The following is a 20,466-nucleotide window of genomic DNA, read 5'->3' on the forward strand; positions in this document are numbered from 1 at the left end:
ATCAACTATCTGAAGCTTGGACGTGTTGAAGTGCTCCCAGAGAGGCTGCGCAGGTTGTAAGTAGTACAACAGTTTTTATATAAATAAGTGTTGCTTCAAACCTTGAGTTGATTACTTTAATGAAAATCTTTTATTTTTAAATTACTTGAAACAATTCAAACAAACTAACAAAATAGAACCTGATCATTTTTCTACAAAAACAAAGTTTTATGTATACAGTATGAAACCAGCCTAAAATCGCAAGCGTCAATTACACTTTCCCACTTGGACATATATACATGGAACAGTATATACACTCAAATGAAATACTGTAAGTGCAAGCTGTTGGTTAAAGCCCTGGAATGTGTCCGTTTTATTCCTGTGAGAGCGCCTTGACAAAGGCTTGAAGTCTTAGGAGGGACGAGAGAAATCTTCCAAATCCAACACAAACATGATTTTTTTTTAAAAAAGAAAAGAAAGAATACAATCCTGTGAGTACAGCAGAAAAACGTCGTCACTGTGTAGGGAGCAGCTTCTTCACAGTTGGGGTAGCTTGTCGACAGGTGTGTCAAATTTAAAGTCTGGAGGGAAGAGTTCTGCGGCGCGCGGGTAGATGAGTCGGTACGACTGCCTGATGGTGACGTCTGCAACACCGGCGATGTCTCCGATTTCTGTGGAAGCATCACAGAGAAATGGTAAACGGATTTTTAATTTCTATGGCGCTTTCCTACCTCATCAGACGAAGCGCTTCCGCTCCACATTCACACACACTGATAGCGGCGGAGCTGCCATTGCTCATTGGGAGTTGCACTATGTGTCCTTAGTGTTAAGCCGAGGATCGGACTGCCAGACCTGGGATTAACGGTTGACCTGAGCCTGAGCCTCAGCCGCCCACAAGAGACACGGTGTAACTCTAATTGTACAGGATCTGAAAGCTGTTGCAAAAATAAAAAAAATTCTACTTTTCTGATCCATTCAAGGACACTTTGAGGAGGAGGAGTTTTTACAGACATGATGCCGCCTCTCAGGTTTACTTATTTCCTTCTTAATAGAGTGAAACAAGTTCTCGGTTTCACTTCGCAAATTCTCAGTGGCTCTGCTACATTTATCTGGTGGCTTTGATTATTTGCTTGCAGATGAAGGTAATGCATACTGAGGGTGAGTCAGGAGAGTCGACTATTGGATCTAAGGAGTCTGATTTAGCCGCCAATCTCACAGCTGAACTGTCGCAGTGCCAATGATATAAAGATGCTGTTATGAAACTAAGCATCACTCCATTCGGGCAACAGGGGCGAGCTGAATGTCTGGTCTTACTTACAATTGCTTGTTTTTCCCCAATAAATAATGATAATGTCTCACCATCCAAATTTGCTGGACAATCGGAGCAGCATCTTAGCTTTAATTTAAAGCTCTTTAGCTACCCGATAGCTAGCAGTGTTTAGGACATTTTTTTTTTTTTTAATGTGGGAAAAATGCTTAATTTGAAAGTCGGGGGTTCCTGGGACACAGAAAACGTGCTCATCTAGACAGTCAGAGGTAAAGAAAGACCTCACAAACAAAGCATTCGTTATTTATGGATAACTGAGCAGAAGAAAACATGTATTTGACGATCAGTCAACAAGACCAATCAGATTAGGACACCCATAATGCATTTCACACTTCTCAGTCTCACAACATATGATGCATTGTAACACGAGCAATGGTTTCTGGGTATTCAAATCATCGACAATAAAACGGAAACATTAAAGCTAAAGAGTTCTTTGGCCTATAAGGAGCTCTACGATCAGTATGTGTGAATATAACTCACTCATGTGGCCAAAGAAACCTGGGTCCTTTAACTTAACTTGTTTTTCCACCTCTGGTCCAAACTCCACACAGCACCTGGATATCTACAGCATCATCACAGCACCTGGATATCTACAGCATCATCACAGCACCTGGATATCTACAGCATCATCACAGCACCTGGATATCTACAGCATCATCACAGCACCTGGATATCTACAGCATCATCACAGCACCGTCACTCACCTTTCTGGGTCTTCTTCTCTGCGGAGGCCTGGGAGGCCATGTAGATGGCTGCTGCAGCCACCGAGATGGGGCTCCTGCCGGGCACCAGGTCGAGCTCCACTGCCTTCCTGGCGATGAAGGTGGCCGCCATCTGCACCTGTTTGGGCAAGCCCAGGTTTGAGCAGAAGCGGGACATGAAGTCTCCGGTCGTGATGAGGTCCACGCTGGTCTCCAGCGCCTTCAGGATCAACTTGAAACACCTGCCGATCTCCTTCTTGGAGATCCTGGAGACTGCGCAGATCTCTGTGGGGGGGAAGGAGAGGGGACGAAACTCGGAATGACAGAATTTCTTTTCCCTCTGATCAATCTCTAACTTCCACAGAAAAATTGGAGAAGAGAAAATGCGCCAACCGTTGCGTCTATAAATTGGATGTTGTCTTCTCTGAGAGCGTAGGGACAGGGAATCTAATTGCCTGTGATTAATGGTGGCAAGTTACACACCACAGATTAAATCCCATCTCTAAACACTGGAGGGATTTTGTGTGTGTACCAGGAAAAGGTGAAAGCTATTTATATTAACAAACCACCATCATCATATATCCACACTTTCTTTCTGTACTGTCTGAAAATGAGGACAAAAGGTTTCTACCAGCAGGTCAATTTACATGATACTAGAGGTTTGTATCACTTAAAGTTTATTCTCAGCACATATCCCTCTAATTTTACCACTAAGGGGAAATAATTTATTGTGAACAACTTCTTTTAAACTCGAGAAATAACTAATTTAACTTTTACTTTTTTATCCACAATACATAAATACAAAGACGAACCATTCATTATCAAACAAAATCACTTTTTAAAAAACAACAAGCCTGTTTCCGTTTTTGCGCCATGGATCACTGCTCGGAAGCAGTAACTAACAATTATTAAAGACAGCAGAAGAAAATATGACTGTAGATTCTGACCTTTGAATGTTCTGGGTACGCCTTCTTGTCTGCAGGCGATGTAGAGACAGGCCGAAGCGATGGCGTCGTTGGCTCGCCCCTTCAGGCTCTTCTGTTCATAAACCTGCTTGAATAAGTTGTTTGTTCTGTCCTGCAGAGCAAAAACATTCACACCACACAAGTTATTTGTGTTCTCCTAGTAAATCACATCTTTAAAGTTTGTTTTTAATAGAGATTAAATAGCGTTTAGCCTCACAAAGCAAAACTAAATGTTTTTGAGGAGGCAAATTATTCAAAAAATGTAAGAAAAATAGGTTTTTGCAGTTTGAGGGAGGACGGCTAACATCTGTGTAGTTGATGGAACCAAACCGCAGATCTTAAACAACACTTTTACGCAGGAGACAAACGTGTCTTCACCCCACACAGGGTCCACTGCTGGGAGACGGCTGTCTCAGGTAAATCTGTGGTTGATGAACCGCAGAACTAAAGAACTACCTCAGTAAGTTGTTTCAGTTCTCTTGTTCCTTTCATCACTATATTTTTTCCACATGTGCATCACTTTCATTTCCCTTTTAAGAGTTCAGGGTTTTGTTTCCAGATTCAACCCCAACAGAGACGCCTGGTCTCTACATGTGTCTGAACCAAACCGGTGTTTTGTGCCTTTAAAAAAAAAAAAAAAACCTACTATGATGTTCCTTGGCAGGTTGATGCGATCTGCCATGGTGCTGATTTCTTTAAAGGCGTTGAGCATGGCCCGGTCAGAGCTGCTCATGGTCCGCCGGTTCTGGTACTTGGAGTTACCGAATTCATCGAAGCTAGCTGCGCCCGTTCCCTGTGGAGGAACCAGTGGGTGTTAATCTGTAAGAGATGATCTTCAAGAGATGCCGTAATAACTCTGAGGATGTGGTTTACTGTGACTGTGGGTACTCTGGTGCAGCAGACATTACTAGAAAGTGAAAGTGGTGTTTCAGCATCGCTGTTGGAGCCAAACTCAATATGTATTTTGACGCCGTATCTCACCTTGCTGATCATGGTGGTGAGGTCGCCCCCATTGAGCAGAGGGTTCTGGGCGTCTCCCACTCTGGATGGATCTTTGAGGGCTTTCTCGTTGGAAAACGTCCTCCACTCAGAGCCTACATCAATTACACGGTCACCTGAGGAGACATGGTTTGGACGATTTAAGATAAATAAGATATTTATTAAGACATTAAACCTGGAAGAAGCAGAGAGGCTGCACAAGATCAAAATTGTGAATGTTAACACTTTAATTCTCTTATTGGTTTCTGTTTTTTTCTGCTCTGTTGCAGTGATGCATGTTGCTTCTCTTTCATCCTGGATTGATAAAAACGGAGTGAAATGCAAATGAATCACCTGCAGACAAACCAAGTACATACAAAAAAATGGATTCACTGTGTCCTTCTGTCTGGCTGTGTTAGCCCCCCCCCCGGGTTAATTAACGCAAGATGAGGCCACATTCAGCACAATTCCCTCATGCTAACATGTATTCAGGCATCCAAGTTTCAAATACTGCCGATATTTTCTCCGTCCTTCTTCAGCTCATCCACAGCAACAGTTAATTTCACTACTCTACTGATTCTAGCTCAGTTTTCTTATGAGGTGTGTGTTGTAAGGCAGATAAACATAAGAAAATATGACAGACAAATGTTCATTCATTGAATCAAATCTGAGATGCATCAAGGATAAAAGGTGTGACAGAGGAGGGCACATTGCCTGCCTATTTTCCTCCAGTTATCATGACTGCCTGTTCTTGGAACAGTGTAGGGGGGGGTCACGGATTAGATTTCTGATATTTTAATCCTGTTAGGCTTTCTTTATAAACCAGGCAAAGTGACATTCATCTCCTTAGAGGCCGGCCCAGGCTTTGGGAGCAGGAACAGAGGGCACTTGAGCTTGCATCAGAGAGCGGCTGGCATCTCTCGGCTCCCATCTGAGCCGTCAGCGCTCAGGGGGCTCGTTACGGGAGAACTCTGTGTTCCCTTCAGCTTTGTTTTTCAATCACATGTTAACAGGACTTTGGCTTCATACACTTTATATCTGGGCCTTTTCAATGAGCAACAGTCTGATTGAAACGCTAGACTAGGCTGAAATTGCACACCACCTGTGTGATGGTTAGTTTGTTCAAAAGCTTCTCAAATGTTTTTTTTTCCTACCTTTTTTCTTCCGTCCGCTTTAATTGCTTCCACTGCACATCCCTCTCTGCTCAATTTTGAAAATCATTGTCTCCGACGTGAGTAAATAAATCAGACCACTGAAATTACCTAGAACATATTATATATTTAGGAAATGAAAAAAAAAAATGTCCACAGTGAGGTCTTTGGATTATCCTGAATAACATGGACATAATCTCTAGAACAAAACAATGCTGAGTTTTCTAGATGTCGTTTTTATGAGCTTTAAACACCACAACATTTACATTTGTAGTTCTTTTACATTGGGGCGGTGAAAAAGGTCTCAGCAGCAGAGGTGTCACCAAACCTGACTAAGAATAGGGTCTGCATCACAAAGTGAAAAATGTGTTTTTCACAATCTGGCTGAATAAAACAAACGGAGGAAGAATGGAAGTGTTGCTAGATCCTGCAGATTGATGTCCAGAGGGGAGCGGCGTCATTCATTTATTGTGGCAAGTTCTTCCAGATTTTAGCTTCATGTTTAGAAACTTTGGCCTCGTATAGTCCATCAAATCAGCTGATGCTCACACGCAGAATACTGATAAATCTTCAAACCAAACAAACAGGTTCAGGAAGGCCGGTTTGATTATCAGACTACGACTGACGGAGAGAGAAACAAACACAGGACACCAAAATGTAGGATGTGATCTGACACCAAAAGAGCAACAATTCGAAGGCAAGAGTGAACGTGTTCGTGGTGTGTTTACTGACCTACTACAAGGCCGCATTCGGGGCAAATCATGTCCCCTGCTCGGTAGTCCTCCACCAGTATGGCTTCAGGGTGGTTGGGACACTGAACTCTGGGAAGGGTCAGAGCATCTCCGCTACAGAAGCAGAACAATAGCACAGTGATCAAACAGCTCAAAATGTCAGAAAAAGATGGCAAATAGAGGAAAATATAGACAAACGTGAGGTTTAAGCCGGAGTCAGGATACAAAAAATAAAAGAGTCAAACAGTCAGCAGAGTACGACTTGTAAAGAATCACCCATAAGATAAAAAACCCATAACAGATAAGGTAATTTACATTTCCCGTCTCTGGGGACATAATGATACAGAGTCAAGATGAGTTTCACATTTTCACTTTCCTTTCCTTTAAGTGAATTATCCCTTAAAGTGACTGCTTCATGTTAACTGGGGTGCCAAGCAGTCTTCAAACTGCCTGAAGGCAAAGCTCAGGTAGTAAATAGGCATCGCTGAGATTCATCATCACTAGATTATTAGTCTAAAAATGGTAGAAAAAGATCACAGAGGTTATGATGATGTTTTGTTCACAGAAGACCACAAGATAATTTGTATGTATAATGCATTTATTATGTTGTTTTATTGATTTTATTTCATGTTATTTCTGTTTATTTTTTGATGCTTTAGCAATGGTTTCCGAAACTTTCATGCCACCAAAGCCAACTTAACTGAACTGAACTTATAAATCTACAATTATAAAAGAGCAAAATCATCAAATGAATGCTGGATTCAGAATTTTTGGGAAGAGTTTGCCTCAAAAATGATTCCTCGACTGATCTTTGCAGGTAAAACCTTGACATAATATCACTAAGCACTGAATCCAACAATAAGCAAAACGTCACGACGGTGTGGTGATGTAGCAAAACAGATGATCTCATTAAATTGGGACCATGCCAACAATATCCTGCATGAACACTTTCCTCTCCTTCCTTTACATCCACATACTGACGAGAGCACACAAACACAACAGACCTAGACATTAAACTAGTGGACGAACTTCCGCTTCACTTGGCGTGATGTTGCGTAAAGGCTAAACGTTGCACAAGCTGCACAGAAAACATCTGCACGTGTTTACAAATGACAGGAGGCTTTTCTTTTTCTTTTGTTAATCCAGTGCTGCTAACAAACCGCTGCACGAGTAGCACAAGTTTCAGCTTCGCACCACACTAGCTCTGTCGTGTCTGATAGAAAGAAGAAGAAGAAGAAGTGGTGGTGAGGGAAAAAAAACGAGTCTGAGATGCGAATAATAATCAACTGAGGGTTTTGAACGGCAGCATAACGGTGTGAGTCTCTAAACGCGATACAGAGCTCGGCTTCTGGCAGCATCTAGTTTTGACCAACTAGCTAGCTAACGAGCAGTAACCGAGCACAATACAGCGGACACCTAACGGTAGGAAAAAGGGCGTCACGTTTATAAACCAGCCCTGTCGTCTCTACCCGTGTTTAGCTCGGTGGCTTTTACGTAAATACACCCTGAGAGCCGCTCACGAGGAAAGAAGAAGTATAATATTTGATCAAAGTTGCTACGTACCGGCTTGTCGACGCCATGTCACTCCTCACTCCGCCCGTTTGTCAAAGAAACAATTGAGAGCGGCACCTCTATTTATAACTTTTTCTGATCACGTGTCCCTGCGAGTACGGCGGGCCGTGAGGGACAAACTGACCCAAATAAATGCACCCGCTTCTGTAACAGGTGTGTGTGTTTTAATAAAACAGCGTGTTAAATCAGTTATTACAAACTATATCTGAATACTGTGATATACTGATAGATGTGATTGTGATATATTTACATGAATTCGTGTTGGAGATTTTTTTTTTTACACTTCCTGGAGATCAGGCTACACTCAAGAAGGATTGCATAAACAATCTATACCAGTGAGATGACATACAATACCAATGTAATGACAGGAGCAGAAATATCAGGCGATAATTATTTATTGAATAGGTCTGTTTCTAAGTAATTTCCTTGGAAGGTTACAGGAAATAACTCTGTAATCGTTCATTCATGTTAATTACAAAGACAATTAGACCTTTCCAATAAAGAGCTGTAGACATATTTCAATTTTTTTTACAAGTTTAGCAGATCTGCTGTATACTGCTTCAGTTCTTTATTTGTCAGATGCACAATGGTAAAGCAGTCAGACCTTACTTTATGTAAACATGTGTAAAATAGTGCAAAAGTAGACAAGCAGCTCGTCAACAGGTAGTCAAATAAGTATATTATGTATGTGGTGCAGGTATAAACAGATGTAATTAATAGGTATACAGAGCTGTTAACAGGTTGTAGCAGTAAGTAAAGTAAGTAAAACTGAAGCTCTCTGGTTTGCGCCAACAATTAATTTGAATTGATAGATGAATCAACTGAGCACTGTATCTATTTTCTCTATAATTAATGCCAAATTGTATTATTTCGAAAAGACTTCCTTGGAAATTACTTGGAAATGACAGACTTGTAAAACAAAGCTTTAATCACCAAACAAAAAACATGGAAACACAAACCCATTATTGACTTATCATCGGTTTTTATGACAATGTTATATTAAAACTTCACGATTGCAACAGCAAATCTCTGAACAGTAGCAGTTTATTCTAAGAAGTCTACTGAGGAAAAAGGCCTGTCTGACTGTGCCAGCCTGTGTCTCATCCTCTGTGCCAATCTGTGACTGCTCTGCTCCTCTGCATCACACTTCTCAGGCCTGTGAAGGAAACCACACAGTGCCACAAAGACTCATTGACTTGGTCACAGTAACAAATGTACATCTGTCTACAAATGAAGGAAATATCCATAGATGACCACTCATAGTATGTGTGGCAAAATAAACAGCAGGTGGAGCTAAATAAAAAGAGTGCCAGGTCGCTCTGGCCCGGCAGGAATAGTCAATGTTTCATTAATGATTACAGTGATTAGTTTTCAAGAGCAGGTCATTCAGTACTGATTTCTCACTCAGTGGTCAAACATACAGTAATGAACAGTCCTGGTGTGGGGATCTCATCGGCACTGCGAATGATAAGCAACACCTGATCTAACATCTGTTACTGCTGCTGGTTGGTGTTGTGGAAATGTGTGTAATACATTACCTTCACAAGACAAAAGACTGAAAAACAGGACAGTGACAGAAAAAAGTGAAAGTTGTCTTGACAAAGATCCTTTTTTGTTTTCTGTTTTTAACAATACGTGCACTCATAACAAATTACGCCTGGCTGTCTTATCTTTCTGATTTATCTGTGAGACAGAGAGGAAAGATACGAGCTGCCCACAGGATTCAAGGCCCCCGAATTCAAACTGACCTGCATACGAGTCACATTTCAACTTTGTATAGTTTTATTTACAATATAAAAAGTACAAATGCAAATAATAAAAGCAGTAAATGTGGAATTTCCACCACAATTGGGAATCAGTGTAGATAAACTGAGCTATGTGCAACATGAGCCACTCACATTTTTTCATTACTACAGCTGACTCTTGTCCTAAAATATTCTCGGACACGCCCGCAGATACACACATGACACCAACTGGCTCAGTGCGTCTGGAGCCGTTTATTCACTACTTCCTACCTGCCACTTCATATCACATCATCACTCACTTCATTACTCTTGCTGTATGTCGAGTAATAACAAAGCATCAACATGCGGGTGAACAGCAGGTCTGCAGGCACCTAAAACACTGAATGTAATCTGATACACACACACACACACACACACACACACACACACTTTCTTGACTAGCTGCACTCAAGTCTGCTTGTACTGACTTCATTCACTCCTAAACCCCCGACCCTTGTCTCCACATGTCCAACACTGAATTTCCTACCCCACTGAGTGTGTGTGTGTGTGTGTGTGTGTGTGGTTGAGAGTGCTTACTGTGCTGAAAGGAAATTAATTACCATAGAAACAGGTTTGTTTGAGTTTGTTGTTGGCTTGTGGCTTTAAATGACTGTTTATTTTTTGGTTCTTCCACACAGAGTTGTCACGTGAGTATATCCGACTTGCAGTTAATCCATTAGCAAATGACTGTGAGTGCAATACCACCCAGGGCATGCTTTACAAATCAAAGAGGGAGGTCCATACTGAATGATTTATACTTCAATTCTCGACACACTGAACTGGTTGCCACAGGTCCCCGCAGACAGGAAGCCGCATAAAGTCCAACCACTGCTCTTTCTGCCACACAAACCAAACCATTACAACATCTTTATAGCTTTTCCTTCTTCTCACCACAGTCAGACAAACATCTGCAGGTTTGTATTATCATGAGCACTATAGCTCAGGCTACAGCCATCCTCGAATTAATATCAGCATTTATAACTGAGGGAATAACTGAGAACTGTCTGAAAAAGGATTCATGCGACCCAGGTCAGAAAGTTACACGAGTGTACATGCACTAATCCACTACTCTTTTCACTCGCTTTGTCCACTCTGTCTTTGTTTGGGATTCTTCAGGGGGCCACTATTAACTCAGCTATCACTAGACTGCCTCGCTCAACTCCGAGCAAACATTTGGCCCTATTGCAATAGCAGCTAATCTAATACACTGTATGCATTTTCACATGGTTTCCGTAGAGCATGTCAATAACACAGATAAACCAAATTATCAGTGTGCATGTGTTTATCATGGCCCCGCACACCTCCTCATCTGATCTTTTGAGCCAGCAGACTATCACACTACACACCCCGGTGACTGCTTTTCTTTCTTTCTTTTCTTTTCTTTTTTTTTTTCCTCTCTCCCCCCTTCCTTTCAAAGTACAAGGGTAGCGTGAACGAGAGCAAGAGTGCCAGCAGCCAGCAGCCCAGGACCGGTTGAAACCTGTATGGGTTGCAACTGAGGAGACACTTCCTCCACCCGGTGCATCATCAACCAGATCCAGAAAAAGCTGGTAACGATGCATGACTTCAGCACTCAGGGTCCTATTGACTGTTGAGTTTGTCAATACCAATAGTACGGATAGACAGGCAGACAAAGAGATAGATAGATAGATAGATAGATAGATAGATAGATAGATAGATAGATAGATAGATAGATAGATAGATAGATAGATAGATAGATATCAGAGTGTATAAGTTTAGTTTGACTGTAACAACACAATCAAGCATGTAAAACACGTGTCATGTGCACAAAAGGTACATGTGAGAAGTCTTAATTAGTCAGCTGAGTTATTTCTGCCAACACCATGAAGCACTTTGTGGTGTCTGGAGCTCAAACAAAGAGGGGAAGCTGGTGCCGCTTCACGGTCTGCGGGGAAAATTGTAGATATGTAGACTCAGATAACACACGGTGGGCCCAAGAAGCTCAGTATAAATAGTATTCACTCTTTCGTGTGTTTCACGTGTTAATATGTTTCGTTTGCTAATTAATTACTGTAAATAAACTGTTTTATTGCTCTCACACACGCCTGCCTCCTGTTGGGAATGATAAAATATCGGCTAATGTCGAAACCAACCAAATCTAGCTAACATTTACAGAAGCCTCTTCTTCTTCTTCTTCTTCTTCTTCTTCTTCTTCTTCTTCTTCTTCGGCGGCACAACGTAACCCTGATGATCATTTATATCTTTCCTACTTGCACTTACGCAATAATACAGATAATTAACAACGTGTTTCCCTTGTTATAAGTGTGGTTGTGTGGATGGGCAGGGCAAAACGACGCCAACGTAAAGGAAAATGTAAACTTCTGAGCTCTGAGTGACCGCCTTGTCCCACAGGCCGTGAACGCAGCGTGAGATAAGCTAGCAGGCGGTGTCTTCGGGAAGTTGCCGTAATGTCATCCTCCAATCAGAAGCGCCCTTAACACCCACAACAGCGGTCTGTGCGGCTCCATATTGGATCTGCCTTTTCTTAGAAATACGCTGCTGTGGAGCTCCGTCTGCGCATATTGTCTAAGGCTCGGCCAGGCAGCCGGCTCTGCTCCCCGGGCTCAGGCATGAGGGATGCAGCCGACAAACCGCGCTGTCACGGACAAACGCTCCCTGCAGCTTTGTTTCACTCACCGGCGTCATTCCCACAGCCTTTAACAGCACTCAGAAATTAGGTTAGAGGCGCACCTGAGGACCGGAGCGAAAAGTGGCATGCAGGCTGAGGAAGAAATAATTGGATTGAGATAACACCGCACAGGTAGTAAGTATAATCTCCTGTAACTGTGTTTTAAATGTGCACTTTAAAGAAAAAAATAATTATCCAAGTGCACCGAGCAACAACTTGGCTGATATTCTTTATTCCCGCGTGGCCGATGAGATCATGGTTTCCAGGTAAGAAAGTGGTTACCTGGTGTGACTGTTTTAACACGTGCCGATTCTCAATTTCACATGTTTCAACAAGTCAGCTGACCCCGGTGCACCCACAGATAACTTACTGCGCAAGTGCCCCTCACGTGAGGAGGAGAGAGAAGAGTCCTCGCTCATCGTGCGATCAGACTGAGGTCTCGTTTCCTCTTGTGGGGGGAAAGTCTGCCTTGAATTTAAAAACGCATCTCCAGCCGGATATAACTTAGTTTGCACACAGTTGTGAGGTATTAAAACTTATTATCCATCTGAATTAACTTTGACTTTTCAGGGTGAGGTCAGTTTTAAGTGGTCTGTGTGTGCAGGGGTTTGCCCCAGGGTCAGAGGCTGCTGCCCTGTGGCCCAGAGCTCCACCCTCTCCTGGGGGCCTCTTCCGTTTGGGTGTGTGTCTTCCATCATGTGTGAAGAGACTGAGGGAGGGATGATGATAATAATCACGCTCATCATACCAAGATGTCTCGACAAAGCTGCAATCCATGATCACTGCTTTAGCTTTTCGGTTTGATTTGATGGTCTTCATCAGCGTGGGCAGTAATCACGACTGGGTGGTTCCAAAGCAAAATCTAACTCTTAAAGTAGAACAAGTGGAGCTCCAGCAGGAGGACGGCATCACGTTTAGCAGGTTTGCTGGTTTCAGACAGGCAGGAAAAGCACGGATGAAGAGAGAAAAATATCACATTACAAAATGGCCTAACAGGAACTGTTTGGGGCTCATGCTGATATTTGAGTTTTTAAAAAAATATGGCAGTTTTGTAGGGCTGATGTCTTCTGGTCAGTTGTTCAATTCGCTTCTTACTTCATTATTCTCATGTAACCTCTAAGATATCTTATTTGAGATGATTTAGTTTTGTAATTTACCACTAATGGAGGACTGGCTCTGGAGTGATTGGACAAATCAAATCGACCAGTCAGTTGGTTGAAGAGTGGGTAGATTTATTTATTCTTTATAAGGATCCACCAAATGTTGTCATTAAAGAACTGTGACTGAAACATGATCGCAAGTAGACACTTAACAGCTGCACAGTGAGGTTCTCAGTGCTCTCTGGTGGACAAATAACACAATGGAGACAGTTTCTACTTCAGACATGTCTGATATACAGAGTATCTGTAATAAACCTACATCAGCTGATAATATACCTGTCCACTGATTTGTCGGTCAAAATCCACTGAGACTGAAAACATTTGCAACCACACTACTACTCCACCACCTGCGTAACTCGGCAACACATTTCCCCCGTCAGCTTATAGCAAAGCTGTTTTTGCCTCATTGATTTCTGAAGGTGCCGTTGTACTGAGTCCAAAATGTTAAAAACAATTACTTCTTCATTCACAGGATAAAAATTGCATTGCAAGACTTTTGACACAGTCGTTCATGCTCGACTCGTTCCTGATTGTTGTGCAGGAGCTGTGTGTTCATGCATATTATTTGCTCGTCTTGAGGCTGATGCGGTGAACTGAAGCTTTCCTGTTCTGAAATAAACTTCTTTTTAGACGTAAGAACGGGTCAAGATATCAAAATATTATGGCTGATCCACAGATAACCTATTATTCATGCCTTTTCAGCCTGTTACTGCTGCCTTTTGACGGTAACTCTAAACACTGTGTGTCAACAGCTGTTAGCTCTTCCCATCAGGATCAAACTAGAGGCCAATTTCTGCAGATCATATTGTGACAAACTGGATCAAAACGATTATGTATAAATAGAATTTCTGCTCTAAAATGACCCATAATGTAGAAAGCAATTGAGGTATATAGAAAATTTGAATAAAATAAAAATGCACTGATTATCTTCTACATTAAAGATTATATTTTTCTTTTTAGAAATGCACCAGTTCTACCTCCCTTACTTGCAAGAAAGTCTTCCTTTTTGGAGAGCACTTCAGTGGGAGGGACAGGATGTCATCTGCCTTTGTGCGCAGTGCTGCATGAAATATTCAAAATGTGTCACATAACTATTGCTTTCCAGCGCCGTTCCCAGGGCTTTAAAGAAGCAACACATTATCAACATGAACTGATAAACCCTTTTGTTTATTTATGCATAGAAACATCTTTGGGAAATTGCGTTTGTTTGGATTAGAAGCAGGAAATGGATGAAGGATGATTCAGACGATACACAAAGAGCCACGTCCAGTAAATAAAAAACGCAGCGCTTCACTCAGCGAAACACATGTGTGCCAAACGTCTTAGTGAGTCAGAACAGTCGGTAGACTTACATCAAAGGACCCTGCACTGCTCCAATAACAACATGTTGTAATAAGTCTGGATTTAGCACAGCCCCGGCTCCGTGCTTAAACATCGTTAAAACACGGCTGCTTGAAACTAGACTGAGAGGAAGTGAGAGTTGAATTTAGCACACCCGGTTAAAGTGATAGAGCATAACAAGACTCAGCAGCATCCTCACAGTCACACATTCACACTTTGTACAGCTGCAGATTTGATGTGTTACTCCAGCACTTTCTCCACTTTTGGCAGTCTGCTATGGATTTGACCCAGAAAACTCAAGAAAACTTTTTTTTTTTTGTTTCCTGAAAAATTAAGAGGAGTCATAAAGGACTGATCGTGATCAGACTAGACAGAGGAATTTCAGAACAGCATAAAGTAGGGCAGCCATTAGCAATTCTTTTTTATTATTATTGAGCTATTTTCTCGCTGAATTGTTTGTTTTGCAAAATGTCAGAAAACTCAAAAAATGCTCATCCCAGTTTTTAAGATGTCTTCAAATGTCATGTTTCATCTCACCAATACTCCAAAACTCAAAGGTGTTTGTTGTACAATTATATAAAATGGAGAAATGCAGCAGCTCTTCACACTGGTGAAAATGGGACAGGGTAATGTTGGGAATATTTGTACATCTCATATCACGTTATTAGATTGTGAACGATTAAAATGTCTGCCTCTTCAGAGAGATGATTAGTGTGGCGCTACAGTGCGTCTTCCATCAGCTGCAGCCAGTGTTTCCTGCTCTCAAACAAACATCAAGGGAGATGTTTGTTTTCCTCCACAGCCAAAGTCGATTCCTGCTACGAGCATGCGTGAGCTTTATGCTGTTCTGGGGAAGCTGCAGCCTTTATTCTTAAACTGTAACCTGCACTGGACATTTACTGCTAAACTGTCCCTCCACTCCACTTGTATTCACGGTCACTTCTCTGTCGCTCCCTCCCTCTCTCGCTCCACCACACATTAACTATGCACACCCTATGCAAAGACCTATCCCTTAAAGGAGCTACGCTACTCTGATAACACCGACCTCACGCTGGATGGCAATTATAACCCAATAGCACTCCAGCACAGTCCTGACATGTGTCTTCACATGCACACAGGTGCCCAGTCCTCATTTTAGAGGCTTCAGTTTAACCAGTAGATTTCAAGAGAAATTATTTTTGTCATATTGTCCGCCCTAAAAACCCTCAAAATACTCAGTTTTCTGGGAATCAACTTGTCGTCTCTAATTTGCTCTCTTTAATACACGCTGACAGTTCATTCTGACACAACTTGAGCAGATTAACTCACTCTGCTCTATCTGTTGCAGTGATGTTCACTCTCACTGAGGTTGCGTCTTTGAACGACATCCAGCCGACCTACCGCATCCTAAAGCCATGGTGGGATGTGTTCATGGACTACCTGGGGCTGGTCATGCTCATGCTGGCCATATTCGCCATGACCATGCAGATCACCAAGGACCAGGTGGCTTGCCTTCCATGTCTGGAGGAGTCAGAGGACGCGGCGGGAGCCAAACCCAACTCATTCCCACAGCAGAACACACAGGAAGCGACCTCGTCAGCAGCCCCCGGGGGCCCCGTGGTAACCACCATCCCCCTAGTCACTAAGGACTTACCAGATGAAGCTGTCCATGAGATCCATGTCACACACCAACACACTTCTGTGTCAGACAAATATTCCAATCAGCCTCAACCAACAGGGGTGAGGACCAACCTGGACTATCAACAATATATCTTCATCAACCAAATATGTTACCACGTTGCCTTGCCCTGGTATTCCAAGTACTTTCCATACCTCACCCTCATCCACACCCTTGTTCTCATGGTCAGTAGCAACTTCTGGTTCAAATACCCCAAGACGAGCTCAAAGATCGAGCATTTTGTTTCAATTCTGGGTAGATGTTTTGAGTCTCCCTGGACTACAAAGGCTTTGTCCGAAACAGCTTGTGAGGACTCTGAGGAGAACAAACAGAGGATGACCGGCACCTCCTCAGCACCAAATCAGGTGTCTCAAGAGGGGAAGGATGACGGTACAAATGTGAACTCCTCCACACCCATGCTCGGGGTGAAGTTCTCTGCAGATAAGCCCATCGCAGAGGTCCCAAGTAGTATGACAATCCTGGACAAAAAAGACGGGGAGCAGGCCAAAGCTCTATTTGAGAAAGTAAGAAAGTTTAGAGCTCATGTGGAGGACAGTGATTTCATCTACAAGCTTTATGTAGCGCAGACCATTGTCAAAACTGTCAAGTTTATTTTGATACTGTCATACACTTCTACCTTTTTGGCTAAAATTAATTTTAAGCATGACTGCGAACCTGATATTAAACAGCTGACAGGATACAGAAAGTTCTTCTGCACGCATAACATGGCGTTCATGCTAAACAAGCTGCTTATTAGCTACATGGCTTTGATTTTGATCTACGGGATGGCGTGCTTGTACTCTCTCTTCTGGGTGTTTCGACGGCCCCTGAAAGAGTACTCGTTCGAGAAGGTGCGAGAAGAGAGCAGCTTCAGTGACATTCCTGATGTCAAGAATGACTTTGCATTCCTCTTACACATGGTTGACCAGTATGACCAACTCTACTCCAAACGCTTCGGCGTCTTCTTGTCTGAGGTCAGTGAAAACAAGCTGAGGGAGATCAGCCTCAATCACGAGTGGACTTTTGAAAAACTAAGGCAACTCGTGACTCGGAACGCACAGGACCAGCAGGAGCTGCACCTTTTCATGCTCTCCGGTCTCCCAAATGCGGTTTTTGACCTCACGGACTTGGAAGTGCTGAAACTGGAGCTGATTCCCGAGGTGAGGTTCTCGGCGAAGGTCTCCCAGATGACCAGCCTGCAGGAGCTGCACCTCTGCCACTGTCCGGCCAAAGTGGAGCAGACAGGTTTTGCTTTCCTCCGTGACCACCTGCGCTGCCTTCACGTCAAGTTCACCGATGTTGCCGAGATCCCAGCGTGGGTGTATTTGCTGAGGAGTTTGAGGGAGCTCAACCTCATCGGCAACTTGAGCTCAGAAAATAACAAAATGATCGGTCTGGAGTCGATGCGGGATTTGAGGCATTTAAAGACGTTATGCTTGAAGAGTAACCTCACAAAAATGCCCACAAACATCACAGAGCTCTCACCACATCTGATTAAGCTGGTGGTGCACAATGATGGTACGAAACTGGTGGTACTGAATAGTCTGAAAAAAATGACAAGTCTAATTGAACTGGAGCTGCACACCTGCGAATTGGAAAGGATTCCCCACGCTATTTTCAGCTTGACCAACTTACAGGAACTTGACCTGAAATCGAACAACATCCGAACCATAGAGGAGATAATCAGCTTCCAGCATCTGAAGAGGCTGACGTGCCTTAAACTGTGGCACAACAAAATTATCACCATCCCATCCTCCATCGGCCAGGTCAAGTCTCTGGAGTCGCTCCACCTCTCCCACAATAAACTGGAGTGCCTGCCTCCAGCCTTGTTCACTCTGCCTAAACTGCGGCACTTGGACGTGGGCCACAACTCCATCACAGTGCTCCCTCCGGACGTGGGTCTCCTCCACAACCTCCAGCACCTAGCCATCAACTCAAACAAGCTGGAGGTGCTGCCCAAGCCTCTGTTCAGATGCACCAAGCTCAAGGTGCTCTGCCTGGGGAACAATGCGCTCACCGTGCTGCCAGAGGCCGTGGGTCAACTGGTCCAGCTCTCACAGCTGGAGCTGAGGGGAAACTGTCTGGACAGACTGCCCGCCCAGCTAGGAAACTGCCGGCTGCTGCGCAAAAATGGCCTGGTTGTGGAAGACCATCTCTTCGATGCACTGCCAGTGGAAGTCAAGGAGAGTATCAGCCAAGAGTCCAACGCGTCCTTTTCGAGTGGCTTATAGCACAAAAACCACTGGTCAGACAGGCTGGCACCTTTTTTAGTGGTTCATGACAAGCCTGTGTAATAAGAATAGACCCTTTATTGTTGTAATATCCATAGAAATGAATGCGTTTTCTTGATTATTTTAATGGGTTGTCTTAGTTGCCTATAATATGTTAAAAATTGTAGATTGCTCCTCTTGTTGCTGAGTATGTATCTAATTCGGCAACTTTTGGGGATCTAGCTTTTTCATAGCTTTGAGTAACAAAACATTAGAAATTTAGCTTCTCTATGTTATACTCTATAGACCAAAACTGTTTCCTCCAATGACACAGTATGTAGATGTATCATTGTTTTAGGTACTCAGGTATAATTGTAACCATGGGGAACAATCTTTTTGCCTTAACTGCTGCTATTTTTTTACAGTGAGGGCTTTCACAAACAAAAGGCCAAAAATGAATATGTCATGTTTTCTTGTCAGTTTTTAATACAGACACATTATCACAGAGCAATTTCTATATGTTATGGAGGAGGACACGATGCAACACTTCTTTCTTGGTAGTTTTTAAACTTTTGTTGAAAATATTTTAACCTTTTATTTACTACTAATATGTCTTGTAGCCGACAGAATGAGTTTAGAGTTGTAAAACTCAGGTGGAGACTCAAAGCGCCAGAAATGAACTTTACCTTACTGTTGTAGAGATTGTATACTAAGGCCTATAGTAATTCATTTGCACATGCACAAAACTTAATGATTTCAAGATCGGTGAATGTCCTTTGTGATAACATGTCCTCAGACTGGTGTGAGCTGATAAAAGGGAAATCTGTTGACTATCTTTTTTTAATCACGCTTTACAATTTGAAGTGCGTAATAAAACAGGACACAGGTAGGACCGATTATTTTACATGTCCGAATCATGTAATGACGACAAATATGTCTGCCTTCATTCTTCACAATGTATTTCTGTGTAGATCTATACATATGTATGTGTGTGTGTGTGGGTGTGTGTGTGTGTGTGTGTGTTCTTCAGAGCTGCTGTACCACCTTGGTGATCCTGTGCTCAAAGGTCACAACTTTATGGCACAATAAAACAAGATTTTAGATGAACGTCTTATCATTATTCATCCACTTCAGGTGCACCCTGGTGAACTTTACTGCAGAATGCGACAATTAAAAATAAAAAAGACAAATGCATCTTTTTGGAGCTGTTAAAACTTCCTGAGGCGTAATTAAATCCACAATAATGACACCTGAGACACCAAATTATTACAGTTTAACAATTAATTCTCTTATTGGTTACACCTATGCTTGGTAAGTCAAAATGGCGGCGCACAAGCTGTAGTCTTTGTCTTGAAAGGTCTTCTGGTTTATGAGGCTTAACCCACGTAATCCATAATCTTTTGCACCAGATGTCAAGTGTTAATATGATAAAGATGCACGTCTTGTGTTCATCCATCCATATGATCCCTCACAGGCTACGTCTGTTAGAGTTATAATTCCCATCAGCCCAGTCAGTCGTCCGATACATGGGTTGGCATGTACTGTACAGGGAACCCAATGATCCTCTGCAAACCATGAACGTAGTGTTGGAGAATGAGTCTTGTTGAGGACTGAACAGTAGCCTCACTGTCTCCTGGCTGTGTCATGGAGGTCACGCGTGTTATGCATGTATGTGCGCTCTTGTTCAGCTCTCTAATTGACGGCCTTGCAGTGATAGTCGAGCTAACTCAACTTGTCTGAGAATTTACATTCTGATGTGCCCGTCCTTGAGATGTCCTATCCTGGTTCCAAAGGCGTCAGCACGTACTGCTGCTCCTTCTGTCCTGATACAGCGTGTGAACGCCTGCTTGCTTTGTTTAGACTAACTCACCTCTCATCAAATTCTCTTGTTTGCTGAACCTGCTGCTCTCCTCTGCAGATCATTTCCTGTATTTATTTATATCTCTCAGGTGTGTGCCTTTATTAAGCAATAACTATTTTAGATATTGTTTTTTATTTATGTTTTCTACTAATTTAAACAGAAGGGCGTGTTTTTCTTCTTCGCTGTGAAGTCACTATAAACATTGTGCTTTAGTATAACTCAGCATATATGATACTTTCATTGCAGGAGGCCAGAATTTGTTAACGTTTATGTAATTTAGTTAACTATACATTCATTTTAGGCTATGCAGGTATGTATTGCATGTATTTTCACATAGATAAATGAACAGTAACAGTCTTGTAGCTGGACCCTGTATCAAAAAAGTAGTTATTAATTATT

The 20,466-nt window shown here is 42.5% G+C and overlaps 2 protein-coding genes across 3 annotated transcripts; one reads left to right on the forward strand and one right to left on the reverse strand.

Annotated features, from left to right (window-relative positions):
* Positions 1 to 111: 111 nt before the first annotated feature.
* On the reverse strand, positions 112 to 7,426 carry gtf2b (general transcription factor IIB). Its single transcript, XM_070844417.1, has 7 exons — positions 7,396 to 7,426; positions 5,834 to 5,946; positions 3,954 to 4,087; positions 3,619 to 3,765; positions 2,955 to 3,084; positions 2,011 to 2,292; positions 112 to 650 (listed from the first exon to the last, which is right to left on the reverse strand). Exons 1-7 carry the CDS (start codon positions 7,410 to 7,412, stop codon positions 517 to 519), a joined length of 957 nt encoding a protein of 318 aa, XP_070700518.1. The 5' UTR covers positions 7,413 to 7,426; the 3' UTR covers positions 112 to 516.
* Positions 7,427 to 11,850: 4,424 nt separating this feature from the next.
* lrrc8da (leucine rich repeat containing 8 VRAC subunit Da) lies at positions 11,851 to 19,313 on the forward strand. 2 transcript variants are annotated; one of them, XM_070845279.1, is made up of 2 exons: positions 11,851 to 11,973; positions 15,667 to 19,313. In XM_070845279.1, coding segments are annotated over exons 1-2 (2,562 nt in total). In that variant the 5' UTR covers positions 11,851 to 11,972; the 3' UTR covers positions 18,228 to 19,313. The 2 variants fall into 2 exon arrangements, with proteins under 2 accessions (XP_070701380.1, XP_070701381.1); XM_070845280.1 differs by having other exon boundaries at positions 11,851 to 11,970.
* Positions 19,314 to 20,466: the final 1,153 nt, after the last annotated feature.

This window comes from Pempheris klunzingeri, chromosome 15 (assembly GCF_042242105.1).
Source record: "Pempheris klunzingeri isolate RE-2024b chromosome 15, fPemKlu1.hap1, whole genome shotgun sequence".
Taxonomy (NCBI): Eukaryota; Metazoa; Chordata; class Actinopteri; order Acropomatiformes; family Pempheridae; genus Pempheris; species Pempheris klunzingeri.

Excerpts from the sequence above, each read along its gene's own strand:
- gtf2b (XM_070844417.1), bottom strand. Across the intron at positions 4,088-5,833 it reads CGAATGCGGCCTTGTAGTAG|GTGACCGTGTAATTGATGTA; the intron begins GTCAGTAAACAC and ends ATGTCTCCTCAG. Across the intron at positions 651-2,010 it reads AGAGAAGAAGACCCAGAAAG|AAATCGGAGACATCGCCGGT; the intron begins GTGAGTGACGGT and ends ATGCTTCCACAG.